We start from the raw sequence: 16,811 nt of genomic DNA, 5'->3' as shown, positions 1-16,811 counted from the left end.
AAAATTACATATAATTTCTATTTGAATACATGCAAAAATAACACTAGTATGCAAAGTGTTGATTGAATCCTGTAATTGCATTTACTGTCTTTCCCGACTACCTCCTGGTGATTGTACTAACTGACTATATTGGCACTTGTCAGTCAGTTACCGTAGGTCTAAAACAATACACAGAAAAATCAACCAAGAAAAGTTGGATTTTTTTAGTCATATTAAATTCACAGGGTTGCGTCATCATCCTAGTTCCTAATTAACTGCATCTTAATAATATTGCTTTATCCCATACTGGGTGTAGGGGTCAATTAAGCGTTTAAAAAAGAAAAAAAAAAATCATATAAACAAAAATTACACTGTTAAAGGAGTATACACACTGTGCAATAATTGTGCTGAACATTATACAGCACCCGTAGCAAACGGTCATTCCAAAACTAGTAGGATCTGCTCTCGAACATCTGGACTGCTGCACAACATTCACCAGTTTTAGTGAGCCAATATCATGCCACAAACATAAGCTCGTCCAACATAATGCATTTAAAAATGTCACCTCGACTATCTTTCGACACACAAAAAAAAACCGGCATGGGCAACAATGGATTAAAAAAAACGGGTGAAAAACGCCCGCTACTGAATACAAACAGGTCAAATTAGCGTCAATTTTCCGACTGTCGGCAAATTTGGCACTAATTGAATCTACCCCTTAAGGTGAATTCAATTGTTTGCGGCGCCGGCAGCCATTAGATGGTGGCCGACAGAGCTATTCAATTGTTTCTCTGTACGGGCACGATCAGCTGGCAGACCAGCATTTCGGCTCATAACCCCTTGAGGTGGGCGAGCTGAAATGAGCAAAAAGTAACCCATTTGGGATCCCAAACGGGACTTTTTATATTGTGTCCTTTACTTTGGTGAATTCCGCCCTTATCGTTCGGATAGGAACAGAAACTGGGCGTTCATAGGATTTTTTCAGCTCTCAGGAACCCCCCCCCCAAAAAAAAACACATTGTGCTCAGTTTCTCTATACCATCAGGTGTGTACCTAGCGTTGTGTCATGGAGACTCACAGGATCATCTTTTACCCTGTATATGAGCCACCATTGTTGTAAATACATTTACTGTAAATCATTATCAAGTACATTTAGCTTCTGTGGAGTCCGTGTTGTGGTTTTCTGAAGCACTGTAGACACCATTAAATCCCTGATGCTCATAGAGTGAATAGTCAGCAGATTAATCTCTTTACAGAATCAATGAAACCTAGATGAGTGGTTGTATTATATCACTCACTAAGTGCACCCCCCCCCCCCCCCCATATCCTGTAGATCAAGTTACTTGTACCAAGCAGGTAGCTACAATATGAATCATCGCCGACTGATGTGTTTCCCATTGTTCCTAGAATATTTCTTTAATAGCAGTTCTGCCACAAATAGAGGTTTAAAGAAATGTTTTCAATGTCACACAAGGTCACCATATGCCGCTGGTGCATTAGGGTTAGTCATATTGTTGTCCCTGGTAGTAATACAAAGGTGAATGGGATACTGTGTCACATAGAAGCATTGACGGCTGTTCCTGCCAAAATGCAATCAAATACTATAAATTCTGCCAGTGAGCATCTAAAAAAGACAGGCAAAACGTAACAAAGCTTCCAGTGATAAATTAGTGCGACGCTCTATCATTTAAGGAGCTCCTGTCAACATAAATTAACAATTTATAACACAATATACACAAGACAACCGGCATATCATCCTGGTAGCTAGTTCCAGAATAGTGTATTACATCTTTCCTGCTGGCGGGTACTGCCTATTGTCAGTGGCTGCTGTGTGGGAGATGAAGACAGGCGCAACAAACGCACTACATCCACCTCCCCCTTCAGAACCCATTTCAAGCTTCTCACCCACTCCTCTCCCATCTACATCTCTGACCTTATCTCCCTTTACTCTCCCACACGTCCTCTTCGCTCTGCTAATGCACGCCGAATCCCCTGTCTTCTGATTACCTCCTCCCACTCCTACCTTCAAGATTTTTCACGTGCTGCTCCCTTACTCTGGAATTCCCTACCTCTCCCCCTCAGACTCTCCACCTCTCTACAAAACTTCAAATGGGCTCTCAAGACCCACTTCTTCACCAAACCCAGCCGTCTCTCATGCTAACCCTCTGTGGCCTACGCTCACTTTCTATCCCATCTGTGTGTCACCCCTGTTTGTGTGCCCCTCCGCTTTAGAATGTAAGCTCTCACGAGCAGGGTCCTTTCCCTTACGTGCTTTTACGTCTCTTACTTAACCTATCTTCTTTTCAATACTCCCTTTGATGGCACCAAATCCCTCGGTTTTCTGCCATCCTGATACTTATTTCAGTGCTGTTTAACGACGCAGCCATGTTTATATACCCTGTACTTGTCCTATATTGTATGGAACTGTAAGTCACTGTCTTCATGTTTTGCTTATTTGTTTACTCTGTAATTGGGTGCTGCGGATCGTCGGAGGAGGAGAATAATAATAAATAGGAATCATTCTTAGGTCCTAAAAAGAAAAAAGGACACCCAACGCTCTCAAGAAAGTACACGGTAAAGCAACGATAATAGTAGATTTCCCATCAACGCTCTCCCTCCAGTCACAAAACAGAGCTGGAATGGAATAATGGGGCAATGTCATTCAACTTAGCCTACAACCCATCATACTGTCTACGGGAAGGAGTTTAATGCGTAACCACAGTAGGCAGTTAATCAGATTACAACCAACTGGAAGCAATCAACATTTGGCTGTAATCTTATATACATGCAATCTCAGTATATTCAAGAGAGACCATGAAAAAAACAACACAGAACAGTTCTGGCAATGAAAGTAAAGTATTATAAAACTAGTAAAAAGCCTGTAAAAATGACAGACAGCAGGGTCGGATTATAGGGGGGGGGGCAGTCTCTACTCGCACAGGAGCTGCCGGGTTTCTGGAAGTCCTGCTGCTGGGATCCGGGGCTCTGTCATGCCGAGCAGACAGCTGAGTGTGTCTGTGTGTAGTGTTAGCCTCATATATAGATTGCGGTATATCTGTAATGGGCAGACTATAATGATGCTGCACTATATACACCACCCGTACTGCACGTGTAAGATCACCAGTCCCAGCACAGCTCTTGCCCAGTCTGGAAGACACCAGTAGCGACCAGCAGCTGGCCGGAAGAGTCTGGGCATGACCTGTGTGGGGTGTTGGAGGGGCGAGCACAGGACCACGCCCATCTGCCTATATAAAGCAGCTGAGCTAGTTATCTATCTCCCACTGACCCGCATCATCGGCAGCCCCAACACTGACCCCCTCCTATTCCTCCCGGACACCTTACTGCTCACCCCACACAGGGTCGCATCTAATTCACCTTCTATCCCTGTTGCTAAGTGGCCATACATGTCCCCTGTGCCTCCACTCTGAGTGCTGCAGCCTGTCTGGCGGTTCCTGCATTCGTTTCCTGGTTACTGCCAAGTCCCAGGATGGCAAGTAACCTGGGGTTGCAGCATAGAATATGGAGAAGGGGGTGCGGCGTATGATGTATATGGGGTGGCTGTATATGGAGGAGTGGGTCCCCTGTATGTAGGGGGCACCATATAGAGGGTTATGGGGGTGCAGTGTGTATACAGTGGCAGTATATGGTTGGGGGTGCAAAATATTAAAGATAATGGGTGCAGTCTATATACGGGCAGTACATGGTGGTGTGTGGAGCGTACATAGGGGGGGGGGGGAGACTGTGTCCTGAAAGGAGCTCCAATGGACACACACCAGTGGCAGTACCACAGAGGTGAGGAGCAAAATAAATATACACACACACATATATATATATATATATATATATATATACAGTAGCAGTCAAAAGTTTGGACACCTTCTCATTCAATGGTTTTTATTTATTTTAATTATTTTCTACATTGTAGATTAATACTGAAGACATCAAAACTATGAAAGAACACATGGAATTATGTTGTAAACAAAAATAGTGTTAAACAAATCAAAATATGTTTTAGATTTTAGATTCCTCAAAGTAGCCCCCTTTTGCTTTGATGACAGCTTTGCACACGCTTGGCATTCTCTCAATCAGCTTCATGAGGTAGTCTCCTGGAATGGTTTTGAATTGACAGGTGTGCCTTGTCAAGAGTCAATCTGTGGAATTACTTGCCTTCTTAATGTTTTTGAGACCATCAGCTGTGTTGTGCAGAGGTAGGGTTAGTACACAGTGGACACCCCTATTTGATTACTGTTGTAATCCACATTATGGCACGAACCACTCAACTCGAAAAAGAGAAACGACAGTCCATCATTACTTTAAGACATGAAGGTCAGTCGATACGGAAAGTTTCAAGAACTTTGAATGTATCCTCAAGTGCAGTTGCAAAAACCATCAAACGCTATGATGAAACTGGCTCTCATGAGGACCGCCCCAGGAAAGGAAGACCAAAAGTAATCTCTGCTGCAGAGGATAAATTCATTAGAGTTACCAGCACCTCAGATTAGAGCCTACATAAATTCTTCAGCGTTCAAGAAGCAGACAAGTCTCAACATCAACTATTCAGAGGAGACTGCATGAATCAGGCCTTCATTGTCAAATTGCTGCAAAGAAGTCACTACTGAGGATGAACAAGAAGAGAATTGTTTGGGCCAAGAAACACAAGGAATGGACATTAGACCAGTGGAAATCTGTACTTTGGTCTGATGACTCCAAATTTGAGATTTTTTGTTCCAATCGCAGTGTCTTTGTGAGACGCAGAGAAGGTGAGTTGATAGTTTCTGCATGTGTGGTTCCCACTGTGAAGCATGGAGGAGGAGGTGTGATGGTGTGGGGGTACTTTGCTGGTGACACTGTCGGTGATTTATTCAAAATTCAAGGTGCACTTAACCAGCATGGCTACCACAGCATTCTGCAGTGCCATGCCATCCCATCTGGTTTGCGCTTACTGGGACCATAATTTGTTTTTCAACAAGACAATGACCCCAAACACACCTCCAGGCTATGTAAGGGATACTTGACCAAGAAGGAAAGTGATGGAGTGCTGCGTCAGATGACCTGGCCTTCACAATCACCAGACCTAAATCCAATTGAGAAGGTTTGGGATGAGTTGGACCGCAGAGTGAAGGAAAAGCAGCCAACAAGTGCTCTGCACCTCTGGGAACTCCTTCAAGACTGTTGGAAAACTATTCCAGGAGACTCCATCATGAAGCTGATTGAGAGAATGCCAAGAGTGTGCAAAGCGGTCATCAAAGCAAAAGGGGGATACTTTGAGGTATCTAAAATATAAAACATATTTTGATTTGTTTAACACTTTTATATTTACAACATAATTCCATATGTGTTCTTTCATAGTTTTGATGTCTTCAGTATTAATCTGCAATGTAGAAAATAAAAATAAATAAAAACCACTGAATGAGGTGAGGTCAAACTTTTGACTGATACTGTACATACACACCCAGCAATATATAGATAGAGAGAGAGAGAGAGAGAGAGAGAGAGAGAGAGAGATCATTTTTTTTGCCTCTATAGGAACAAATTATACTATAGACCAGTGGTTCTCAAACTGTGTGCCGTGGCACCCTGGGGTGCCTCTGGACACTTGCAGGGGTGCCCTGGGTTGGTGGTCCAGGACCAATTTAAATTATTTATGGTCAGTGTAATAGGCAAAACCAGTGCCGGTGGCTGCCAGTCATAACATGTGCAGACAAACAGAAGCAAAATCTTGTCCCTCGCCACATAAATGAACGTAAGGATGACATATAAAAACACAATTTACTAAATGTAATATTTTTTTTTCTGAATTTCTGATTAAGAAACTTTTGGCCTAGGGGTGCTGTGAAAAATATTCTGATACTCTAGGGCAGGCATGTCCAAACTGCGGCCGTCCAGTTGTTGAGAAACTACACATCCCAGCATGCCCTGACACAGTTTTAGCATTCTCTCAAAACTGTGTCAGGGCATGCTGGGATGTGTAATTTCACAAAAGCTGGAGCGCCGCAGTTTGGACATGCCTGCTCTAGGGTGCCGTAGCGCGAAAAAGTTTAGGAATCACTGCCATAGACACTTTTCGGACATTTTTCTTAAATTGATTGCAGTTTGGACAATGGACACATAATCCTACATAAAACCTAGACATATCTTCAACCTTAGCGTACAAATTTCGTTTTTGGCCCCCGTTTCAACCATCTCAGTCCGACATAAAAAAATGTCGGACTGAGATGTGGGACCCAGAGGAGGAGAGGGGGGGCGCAGGGAGACGGGGGACAGCTGCGGGCATACAGGGGAGAGAAGCGCTACAGCAGGATGTCACACAGCCGCACCGCTCACGGCAGCTTCCACCCGGCTCCAGCAAGTGAGGTCATGCTTGCTGGAGCCGGGTGGACACTGCTGTGAGGTCTGGCGGCTGTGTGACATACTCCTGCAGCGCTACTGTAGCGCTGATCTCCTCCGTCTGCCGGCGGCTGTCCCCGCGGCTCCGCCCCCCCCCCCCCCCCCCTCCTCTGCGTCCCTCATCTCAATTCGACTTGAAAAAGTCGAATTGAGATGAGATTTGAATAGGCATTGTCGGATCCATTCCGAGAGATGCATGTCGGAATGGATCCGACGCCAATTGAATATACCTCTATGGCTACCACCAAACCTCCCATCCCCCATTCATTACCCATGTGCTGTTTAAATATCAAGTTTACAGCATCAGCTTTCTATTAACAACTACTTTAATAGAAAGAGAGCAGGTGCGTCATTGTGAAGACATACTTTTATGGATCTAATAAAATAAGAATTTACTCACCGGTAATTCTATTTCTCGTAGTCCGTAGTGGATGCTGGGAACTCCGTAAGGACCATGGGGAATAGCGGGCTCCGAAGGAGGCTGGGCACTCTAGAAAGATCTTAGACTACCTGGTGTGCACTGGCTCCTCCCACTATGACCCTCCTCCAAGCCTCAGTTAGGTACCGTGCCCGGACGAGCGTACACAATAAGGAAGGATTTTGAATCCCGGGTAAGACTCATACCAGCCACACCAATCACACCGTACAACTCGTGATATGAAACACAGTTAACAGTATGAAACAATAGAGCCTCTCAACAGATGGCTCAACAATAACCCGATTTAGTTAACAATAACTATGTACAAGTAATGCAGATAAACCGCACTTGGGATGGGCGCCCAGCATCCACTACGGACTACGAGAAATAGAATTACCGGTGAGTAAATTCTTATTTTCTCTAACGTCCTAGTGGATGCTGGGAACTCCGTAAGGACCATGGGGATTATACCAAAGCTCCCAAACGGGCGGGAGAGTGCGGATGACTCTGCAGCACCGAATGAGAGAACTCCAGGTCCTCCTCAGCCAGGGTATCAAATTTGTAGAATTTTGCAAACGTGTTTGCCCCTGACCAAGTAGCTGCTCGGCAAAGTTGTAAAGCCGAGACCCCTCGGGCAGCCGCCCAAGATGAGCCCACCTTCCTTGTGGAATGGGCATTGACAGATTTTGGCTGTGGCAGGCCTGCCACAGTATGTGCAAGCTGAATTGTACTACAAATCCAACGAGCAATAGTCTGCTTAGAAGCAGGAGCACCCAGCTTGTTGGGTGCATATAGGATAAACAGCGAGTCAGATTTTCTGACTCCAGCCGTCCTGGAAACATATATTTTCAGGGCCCTGACAACGTCTAGCAACTTGGAGTCCTCCAAATCCTTAGTAGCCGCAGGCACCACAATAGACTGGTTCAGGTGAAACGCTGACACCACCTTAGGGAGAAACTGGGGACGAGTCCTCAATTCTGCCCTATCCATATGGAAAATCAAATAAGGGCTTTTACAAGACAAAGCCGCCAATTCTGATACTCGCCTGGCAGAAGCCAAGGCCAATAACATAACCACCTTCCATGTGAGATATTTCAGATCCACGGTTTTTAGTGGTTCAAACCAAAGTGATTTTAAGAAAACTCAACACCACGTTGAGATCCCAAGGTGCCACAGGAGGCACAAACGGGGGCTGACTATGCAGCACTCCTTTTATAAATGTCTGAACTTCAGGTACTGAAGCTAGTTCTTTTTTGAAAGAAAATCGACAGAGCCGAGATCTGTACCTTAATGGAACCCAATTTAAGGCCCATAGTCACTCCTGCTTGCAGGAAATGCAGAAATCGACCTAGTTGAAATTCCTCTGTTGGGGCCCTTTCGGCCTCACACCATGCAACATATTTTCGCCATATGCGGTGATAATGAGTTGCTGTAACCTCTTTCCTGGCTTTAGTAAGCGTAGGAATTACTTCCTCCGGAATACCCTTTTCCTTCAGGATCCGGCGTTCAACCGCCATGCCGTCAAACGCAGCCGCGGTAAGTCTTGGAACAGACAGGGCCCCTGCTGCCGCAGGTCCTGACTGAGTGGCAGAGGCCATGGGTCCTCTGATATAAATTCTTGAAGTTCTGGGTACCAAGCTCTTCTTGGCCATCCACGAGTATCGTTCTTACTCCTCGCCTTCTTATTATTCTCAGTACCTTTGGTATGAGAGGCAGAGGGGAGAACACCTAAACCGACTGGTACACCCACGGTGTTACCAGAGCGTCCATAGCTATCGCCTGAGGGTCCCTTGACCTGGAGCAATATCTTTTATAGCTTTTTGTTAAGGCGGGACGCCATCATGTCCACCTGTGGCCTTTCCCAATGGTGTACAATCCTATTGGAAGACTTCTGGAGGAAGTCCCCATTTTCCCGGGTGGAGGTCGTGTCTGTTGAGAAGATCTGCTTCCCAGTTGTCCACTCCGGGAATGAACACTGCTGACAGTGCTAACACATGATTTTCCGCCTATCGGAGAATCCTTGTGGCTTCTGCCATCGCCATCCTGCTTCTTGTGCCGCCCCGTTGATTACATGGGCGACTGCCGTGATGTTGTCTGATTGGATCAGTACCGGCTGGTTTTGAAGCAGAGGCCTTGCTGGCCTCAGGGCATTGTAAATGGCCCTCAGATCCAGAATATTTATGTGTAGGGAAATAACCTGACTTGACCAAAGTCCCTGGAAGTTTCTTCCCTATGTGACTGCCCCCCAGCCTCAAAGGCTGGAATCCATGGTCACTAGGACCTAGTCCTGTATGCCGAACCTGCGGCCCTCTTGAAGATGGGCACTCTGCAGCCACCACAGTAGAGATACCCTGGTCCTTGGAGACAGGGTTATCAGCCTATGCATCGGAAGATGCGATCCGGACCACTTGTCCAACAGGTCCCTCTGAAAAGTTCTTGTATGGAACCTGCCTAATGGGATTGCTTCGTAAGAAGCTACCATTTTTCCCAGGACTCGCGTGCAATGATGCACCGCTACCTATTTTGGTTTCAGGAGGTCTCTGACTAGAGATGACAACTCCTTGGCTTTCTCCTCCGGGAGAAACACTATTTCTGGTTTATGTCCAGAACCATCCCCAGGAACAGTAGACGTGTCATAGGAACCAGCTGTGACTTTGGACTGTTTAGAATCCACCTATGCTGTTGTAGCACTTTCCAAAATAGTGCTACCCCGACTACCAACTGCTCCTTGGACCTCGCCCTTATAACGAGATTGTCCAATTACGGGATAATTACAACTCCCTTTTTTTTGAAGGAGTATCATCATTTCGGCCATTACCTTCGATAAAACACCCTCGGTGCCATGTACATTCCAAACGGCAGTGTCTGGACTTGGTAATGGTAATCCTGTACCACAAATCTGAGGTACTCCTGGCGAGGATGGTAAATGGGGACATGCAGGAAAGCATCCTTGATGTCCCGGGATACCATGTAATCCCCCTCGTCCAGGCTTGCAATAACCGCCCTGAGCGATTCCATCTTGAACTTGAATTTTTTTTTTTATGTTCAAGGATTTTAAATATAAAATGGGTCACACCGAACCATGCGGTTTCGGTACCCCAACCCGTGTGGAATAGTAACCCCGTCCTTGTTGAAGTAGGGGCACCTTGAGTATTACCTGCTGGGAATACCGCTTATTAATTGCCTCTAGCACAGCCTCCCTGCTTGAGGGAGTTGTCAGCAAGGCATATTTTAGGAAACGGCTGGGAGGAGACTTCTCTAATTCCAGCTTGTACCCCTGAAATTACTACTTGGAAGAAACAGGGATCCACCTGTGAGCGAGCCCACTAATTGCTGAAATTTTTGAGGCGGCCCCCCACCGTACCTGGCTACACCTGTGGAGCACCCGCGTCATGGTGTGTACTCACAGGAGGCGGGGGAAGAATCTTGATTCTGGGAACAGGCTGACTGGTGCAGCTTTTTCCCTCTACCCTTGTCTCTGTACAGAAAGGAAGCGCCATTTGACCCGCTTGCTTTTCTGAAGCCGAAAGGACTGTACCTTTTTCTGTGAGGAAACCTGAGGTAAAATTATTTCTTCCCAGCAGTTGCTGTGGATACGAGGTCCCAGAGACCATCCCCAAATAATTCCTCACTCTTATAAGGCTCTCTATGCGCTTTTTAAGTCCGCATCACCTGTCCAGTGACAGGTCTCTAATACCCTCCTGACAGAATGGACATTACATTTATTTTGGATGCCAGCCGGCAAAATATCCCTCTGTGCATCTCCCATATATAAGACAACGTCTTTAATATGTTTTTATGTTTGCCAACTATTATCCCTGTTTGACAGGGTCACCAACCACGCTGCAGCAGCACTATCTGCAGGTCTCAGTCTAGTACCTGAGTGTGTAAATACAGACTTCAGGATAGCCTCCTGTTTTTTTTTTTTTTTTTTTTTTTATCAACAGGTACCTATTAAAGTGGCCGTATCCTAAGACGGCAGTGCCACCTTTTTTGACAAACGTGTGAGCGCCTTATCCACCCTAGGGGATATCTCCCAGCGTAACTTATCCTCCTGGCGGGAAAGGGTACGCCATCAGTAACTTTTTATAATTACCAGTTTCTTAACGGGGGAACCCACGCTTTTCACACACTTCATTTATTCATCTGATGGGGGAACAAAACACTGCCTGTTTTTTCTCCCCAAACCTAAAACCCATTTATAGAGGTTAAAGTCAGAAATGTATAACACATTTTTTATTGCCGGGATCAAGTCACGGATTGGATTGTGTATATGTCTCCACCTTGTCGACACTGGAGTCAGACTCCGTGTCGACATCTGTGTCTGCCATCTGAGAGAGCGGGCGTTTTTGAGCCCCTGATGGCCTTTGAGACGCCTGGGCAGGCGCGGGCTGCGAAGCCGGCTGTCCCACAGCTGTTACGTCATCCACCCTTTTATGTAAGGAGTTGACACTGTCGGTTAATACCTTTTACCTCTCTATCCACTCTGGTGTCGGCCCCACAGGGGGCGACATCACATATATCGGCCTCTGTTCCGTCACCATATAAGCCTCCTCATTCAACATGTCGACACAGCCGTACCGACACACCGCAGACACACAGGGAATGCTCTAAACGAGGACAGGACCCACAAAAGCCCTTTTGGGGGGACAGAGTGAGAGTATGCCAGCACACACCAGAGCGCTATATACTGCAGGGACTAACTGAGTTATGTCCCCTATAGCTTTATATCTATATATATATAATGTATACTGCGCCTAAATTTAGTGCCCCCTCTCTCTTTTTTTAACCCTTGTAGACTGCAGGGGAGAGCCAGGGAGCTTCCCTCCAACGGAGCTGTGAGGGAAAATGGCGCCAGTGTGCTGAGGAGATAGGCTCCGCCCCTTTTTCGCGGCCTATTCTCCCGTTTTTTATGGACTTCTGGCAGGGGTATTTACCTCATATATAGCCCCTGGGGCTATATATTGAGGTATTTTTGCCAGCCAAGGTGTTTTTATTGCTGCCTCAGGGCGCCCCCCCCCAGCGCCCTGCACCCTCAGTGACCGGAGTATGAAGTGTGTGAGAGGAGCAATGGCGCACAGCTGCAGTGCTGTGCGCTACCTTGGTGAAGACTGATGTCTTCATGCCGCCGATTTTCCGGACCATCTTCTTGCTTCTGGCTCTGTAAGGGGGACGGCGGCGCGGCTCCGGGACCGAACATCAAGGCTGGGCCTGCGGTCGATCCCTCTGGAGCTAATGGTGTCCAGTAGCCTAAGAAGCCCAATCCGGCTGCAAGCAGGCGAGTTCGCTTCTTCTCCCCTTAGTCCCTCGCTGCAGTGAGCCTGTTGCCAGCAGGTCTCACTGAAAAGAACAAATTCTAAGACTATAACTTTCTAAGAGCTCAGGAGAGCCCCTAGTGTGCATCCAACCTCGGCCGGGCACGAAATCTAACTGAGGCTTGGAGGAGGGTCATAGTGGGAGGAGCCAGTGCACACCAGGTAGTCTAAGATCTTTCTAGAGTGCCCAGCCTCCTTCGGAGCCCGCTATTCCCCATGGTCCTTACGGAGTTCCCAGCATCCACTAGGACGTTAGAGAAAAAATGTATGCGATTTTTTAGTGACACATTATCATGTTATTGTGCGCCTGTAAAACGTACAGGGAAGTTGAACTGGTTCTAGCTTGAGACAAGGCCAGAATCAAAGCTGCCCTACTGCCTACTAGACACGTTTATAGCATGCTCCTTCCATTAACCACAGCCCTGGGGACTGCTTGATAAATCCGATCCTCCTGCAGTTTTGTCCTTTCCTGTAGTATAGAATGGACAAATCTACTGTACTTAACGTGCCAATAAATGTAAAACAGGTGCAGATGGGGCGTGAACGGGAGGGACAACCATAAACCGCAATCTCATTGCAAAGCCCAGATTTCCTTCCAAGATGGCCAGCAGAACCACACTGGGGCAGTGGCTATGGAAGGTAGCAGGCTAATAGCGTGTACTGTACAGGTAGCAGCGCTGCTGGACCCTGAAACCTGGTGTGAAATATCAGTGCCAAAAAAAAGACATGAAATGTAATCTTGCAGATGTATGCCTGGTGCACCAGACGATTACTATGCGCCCTATCCAGAAAGCTCTAATCCGGATAACAGATCCTATGTGTGTGTGTGTATACATTGGTCATTACATACATTCATGGTGGGCGGGTGTGGGGTGCCATGAGATACTTTCTGAGCTGCCTCAGGTTGGTGGTGAGGGACCAAAACAGTGCTGGTGGCTGTCAATCATAAAATATGTGAACCATTAGAACTGTACACCATGACAAAACGGACCCAAAGGGGGACAGGTAAGCACAATTAAATAAAAAAAAAAAATAATGTAAATTTAGTTATCAGTAATACCGCTTTCAGATCGCAAATGCCGGATCCCACCCGGTAAGAGAAACGTGTCCTTACCGTGTGGGATCCGGCATTTGCTCTACTTTGGTGGCTTTCCGACCCGGCAATATACCGGGTCGGTTGCCATAGCAGCAGGGGGGGGGGGGGGGGGGGGCGCAGCAGCAGCAGGGGTGAAGGCGGCGCTGGGAGATAAGCTCATCTCCTGCGCCGCCTCTCCCTATGCTGTGAATGGGAGCCGTGTCGCATCGAAACGGCTCCCATTTACACTGCGTCTGACCCGGTATTCAACCCGGTAATAACCCTTCTTTTTTACCGGGTTGAATTACCGGGTCAGGCGACCCGCTAATTCGGCCAAAGTGCTTTCACATCGCACACTGACCCGTTTCGACACAGCAACATGCCGTGTCGATACCGGGTTATTTGTGCGATGTGAAAGGGGTATAAGAAACGTTTAGACTAGGGGTGCTTTGAACATATGCAGACACTCCAGGGCCCCGTGATTCAAGAATGTTTGGGAACAGCTGGTAAAGATCCATAAACAGCACAAGACAAAGATATGCAATTCTCAAACAGTGAAAACGGGTTCGGTATTGGGTCAACAGTACCTATGTTCATATTCATGTCGACATGACAATGCCGACACTGTTATGTAGACAGTACATGTCGATCACGATAAGAGGGTCGCAATGTTGACGGTTCATTTGTAACGTGCCCCTAACCCTGATGTTTCTACTGTGTCGACAGCTCATATGATGACACTGTGTCCACATCATAACTTTTGACATTCTGTCGACATTACATTATAAATGTCGGCTGTATAACTGCGTACCGCTACCAAATATGAGAATGGATGCATTATTTAATAGCATGTACTGTATAATGCAGACCTTGCACTGCTAGCACAGCAGCATACTCACCCTTCATATATACAGCAGCAATGCAGAGCAGAAAGTATTACAATAGGGCAGACATTGTTGCAGCGCAGCGCACTAGTCACTATCATTAGTACATGGCAGCAATGTGTGATGAATGCTGCCGGCAAGTTGCAGAGGAGTGTGCATACTGAAATACAGTGCAGATCCCGGGGGCATAGAGTGTGGCTGGGAGTGACCCCCCCATGGTTACTAGTGATACTGTGCATCCCTGCAGATGCCGGATTACCCCAGGGCCTGCACAATCCCATGACACGTCCGGGCTGCCCCGAGCCAGGACTAGGGGACTGGCTGCTGTTCTGCCGGCTAGGTACCTGAGGGCCCTCTGATGAGCTCGATCTCCTCCACTGCAGCCTGGGATCCTGCGCTCATTGCTGCTTCCTCGCCCCCCCTGCAGGTCTCACCAAGGGCTGAAGGTGAAACGCTGCCCGAGCACTTTCTGTTTCTGCAGAAGCAGCCAGGCGGCCCCCACGTGGGCAGGAGAGCGCGGGGCATGACGGGACGTGTAGTTCTCTCTGCAGCAGGCCGCAGGTGGGGGGGAGGAGAGCGCAAGGCATGACGGGACGTGTAGTTCTTAGCGGCAGCAAGGCGGTAGGTGACGTCAGTGCGCAGTCAGTACTGCTCTGTCCTGGCAGGGAGCTGGGGGGGTGGGGTGGAAAGAGACAAGTGAGCTCTTGCTGTCTGGTTGGTTGGTGCTTGTTATTTAAAGCTGACTTGTAGTTACCCAAAACATTACAGTAAATTACAGTAAACCCAGTTTTACTGGTAGTAGCATGCAGGCGTTGTTATGGTAACCTGTCCAGTCTGACCATCAATGGGAGGAAGCAAATATTGTAGTCAGAAGGTTTATGTATTTTACTAATCCTAATGCACTAAATGGTGTTTAGGCTAGTTAGAATGTAGTGTCAATATTGTATTACAAAAATAATGAGCTAGGGCAGGCGGTGTTCCCAACCTCAGTCCTCAAGGCACACAGACAGTCACGGTTTTAGAGATATTTATGCTTGAGCACAGGTAACTTAAATCAAAATAACTCATACTTACCTACTCTCCCGAAAGCTGCGGGAGGCTCCCGTTTTTTGGGGTAGCCCCCTGCACCCCCGGAAGAGTGGGCAGGTCTCCCACATCCTGCTCGCACCCTAGTGATGCGAGCAGGATGGAGAGAAAATCTCCCGTATTCGCGGGTCCGTCGGGTGGAGAAGGGGTTAAAATGATGCAAATCGCATCATTTTAGCCCCGCCCCCTTCCCGCAGACACGCAAATAATAATAATAAGATTTTACTCACCGGTAAATCTATTTCTCGTAGTCCGTAGTGGATGCTGGGAAATCCGCAAGGACCATGGGGAATAGACGGACCCCGCAGGAGACTGGACACTCTAAAAGAAAGATTAGGTACTATCTGGTGTGCACTGGCTCCTCCCACTATGACCCTCCTCCAGACCTCAGGATACTGTGCCCGGAAGAGCTGACACAATAAGGAAGGATTTTGAATCCCGGGTAAGACTCATACCAGCCACACCAATCACACCGTATAACTCGTGATACTATACCCAGTTAACAGTATGAAATATAACTGAGCCTCTCAACAGATAGCTCAACAATAACCCTTTAGTTAGGCAATAACTACATACAAGTATTGCAGACAATCCGCACTTGGGATGGGCGCCCAGCATCCACTACTGACTACGAGAAATAGATTTACCGGTGAGTAAAATCTTATTTTCTCTGACGTCCTAGTGGATGCTGGGGACTCCGTAAGGACAATGGGGATTATACCAAAGCTCCCAAACGGGCGGGAGAGTGCGGATGACTCTGCAGCACCGAATGAGAGAACTCCAGGTCCTCCTCAGCCAGGGTATCAATTTTGAAGAATTTAGCAAACGTGTTTGCTCCTGACCAAGTTGCAGCTCGGCAAAATTGTAAAGCCGAGACCCCTCGGGCAGCCGCCCAAGATGAGCCCACTTTCCTCGTGGAATGGGCTTTTACTGATTTAGGATGCGGCAATCCAGCCGCAGAATGCTCAAGCTGAATTGTGCTACAAATTCAGCGAGCAATAGTCTGCTTAGAAGCAGGAGCACCTATTTTGTTGGGTGCCTACAGGATAAAAAACGAGTCAGTTTTCCTGACTCCAGCCGTCCTGGAAATATACATTTTTAAGGCCCTGACTACGTCCAGTAACTTGGAATCTTCCAAGTCCCTAGTAGCCGCAGGCACTACAATAGGTTGGTTCAAGTGAAAAGCTGATACCACCTTAGGGAGAAACTGGGGACGAGTCCTCAATTCTGCCCTATCCATATGGAAAATCAGATAAGGGCTTTTACATGACAAAGCCGCCAATTCTGACACACGCCTGGTCGAAGCCAAGGCCAATAACATGACCACTTTCCACGTGAGATATTTCAAATCCACAGTTTTAAGTGGCTCAAACCAATGTGATTTTAAGAAACTCAACACCACGTTGAGATCCCAAGGTGCCACAGGAGGCACAAAAGGGGGCTGAATATGTAGCACTCCCTTTACAAATGTCTGAACTCCAGGCAGTAAAGCCAGTTCTTTCTGGAAGAAAATCGACAGAGCCGAAATCTGGACCTTAATGGAACCCAATTTTAGGCCCATAGTCACCCCTGACTGTAGGAAGTGCAGAAAACGACCCAGCTGAAATTCCTCTGTTGGGGCCTTCCTGGCCTCACACCACGCAACATATTTTCGCCAAATACGGTGA

The 16,811-nt window shown here is 47.1% G+C and overlaps 1 protein-coding gene across 1 annotated transcript in view; it reads right to left on the bottom strand.

Moving 5' to 3' along the window:
- Positions 1 to 14,636, bottom strand: part of SYNJ2BP (synaptojanin 2 binding protein) — a 31,108-nt gene extending 16,472 nt beyond the window's left edge. The window contains exon 1 of the mRNA XM_063947290.1: positions 14,403 to 14,636. Coding sequence (XP_063803360.1) covers positions 14,403 to 14,583 — 181 coding nt within the window. The 5' untranslated portion in view covers positions 14,584 to 14,636. The remainder of the gene's footprint in view (positions 1 to 14,402) is intronic.
- Positions 14,637 to 16,811: the final 2,175 nt, after the last annotated feature.

This window comes from Pseudophryne corroboree, chromosome 12 (genome assembly GCF_028390025.1).
Source record: "Pseudophryne corroboree isolate aPseCor3 chromosome 12, aPseCor3.hap2, whole genome shotgun sequence".
NCBI lineage: Eukaryota > Metazoa > Chordata > Amphibia > Anura > Myobatrachidae > Pseudophryne > Pseudophryne corroboree.
This window is presented reverse-complemented; position numbering and strand designations above follow the sequence as displayed.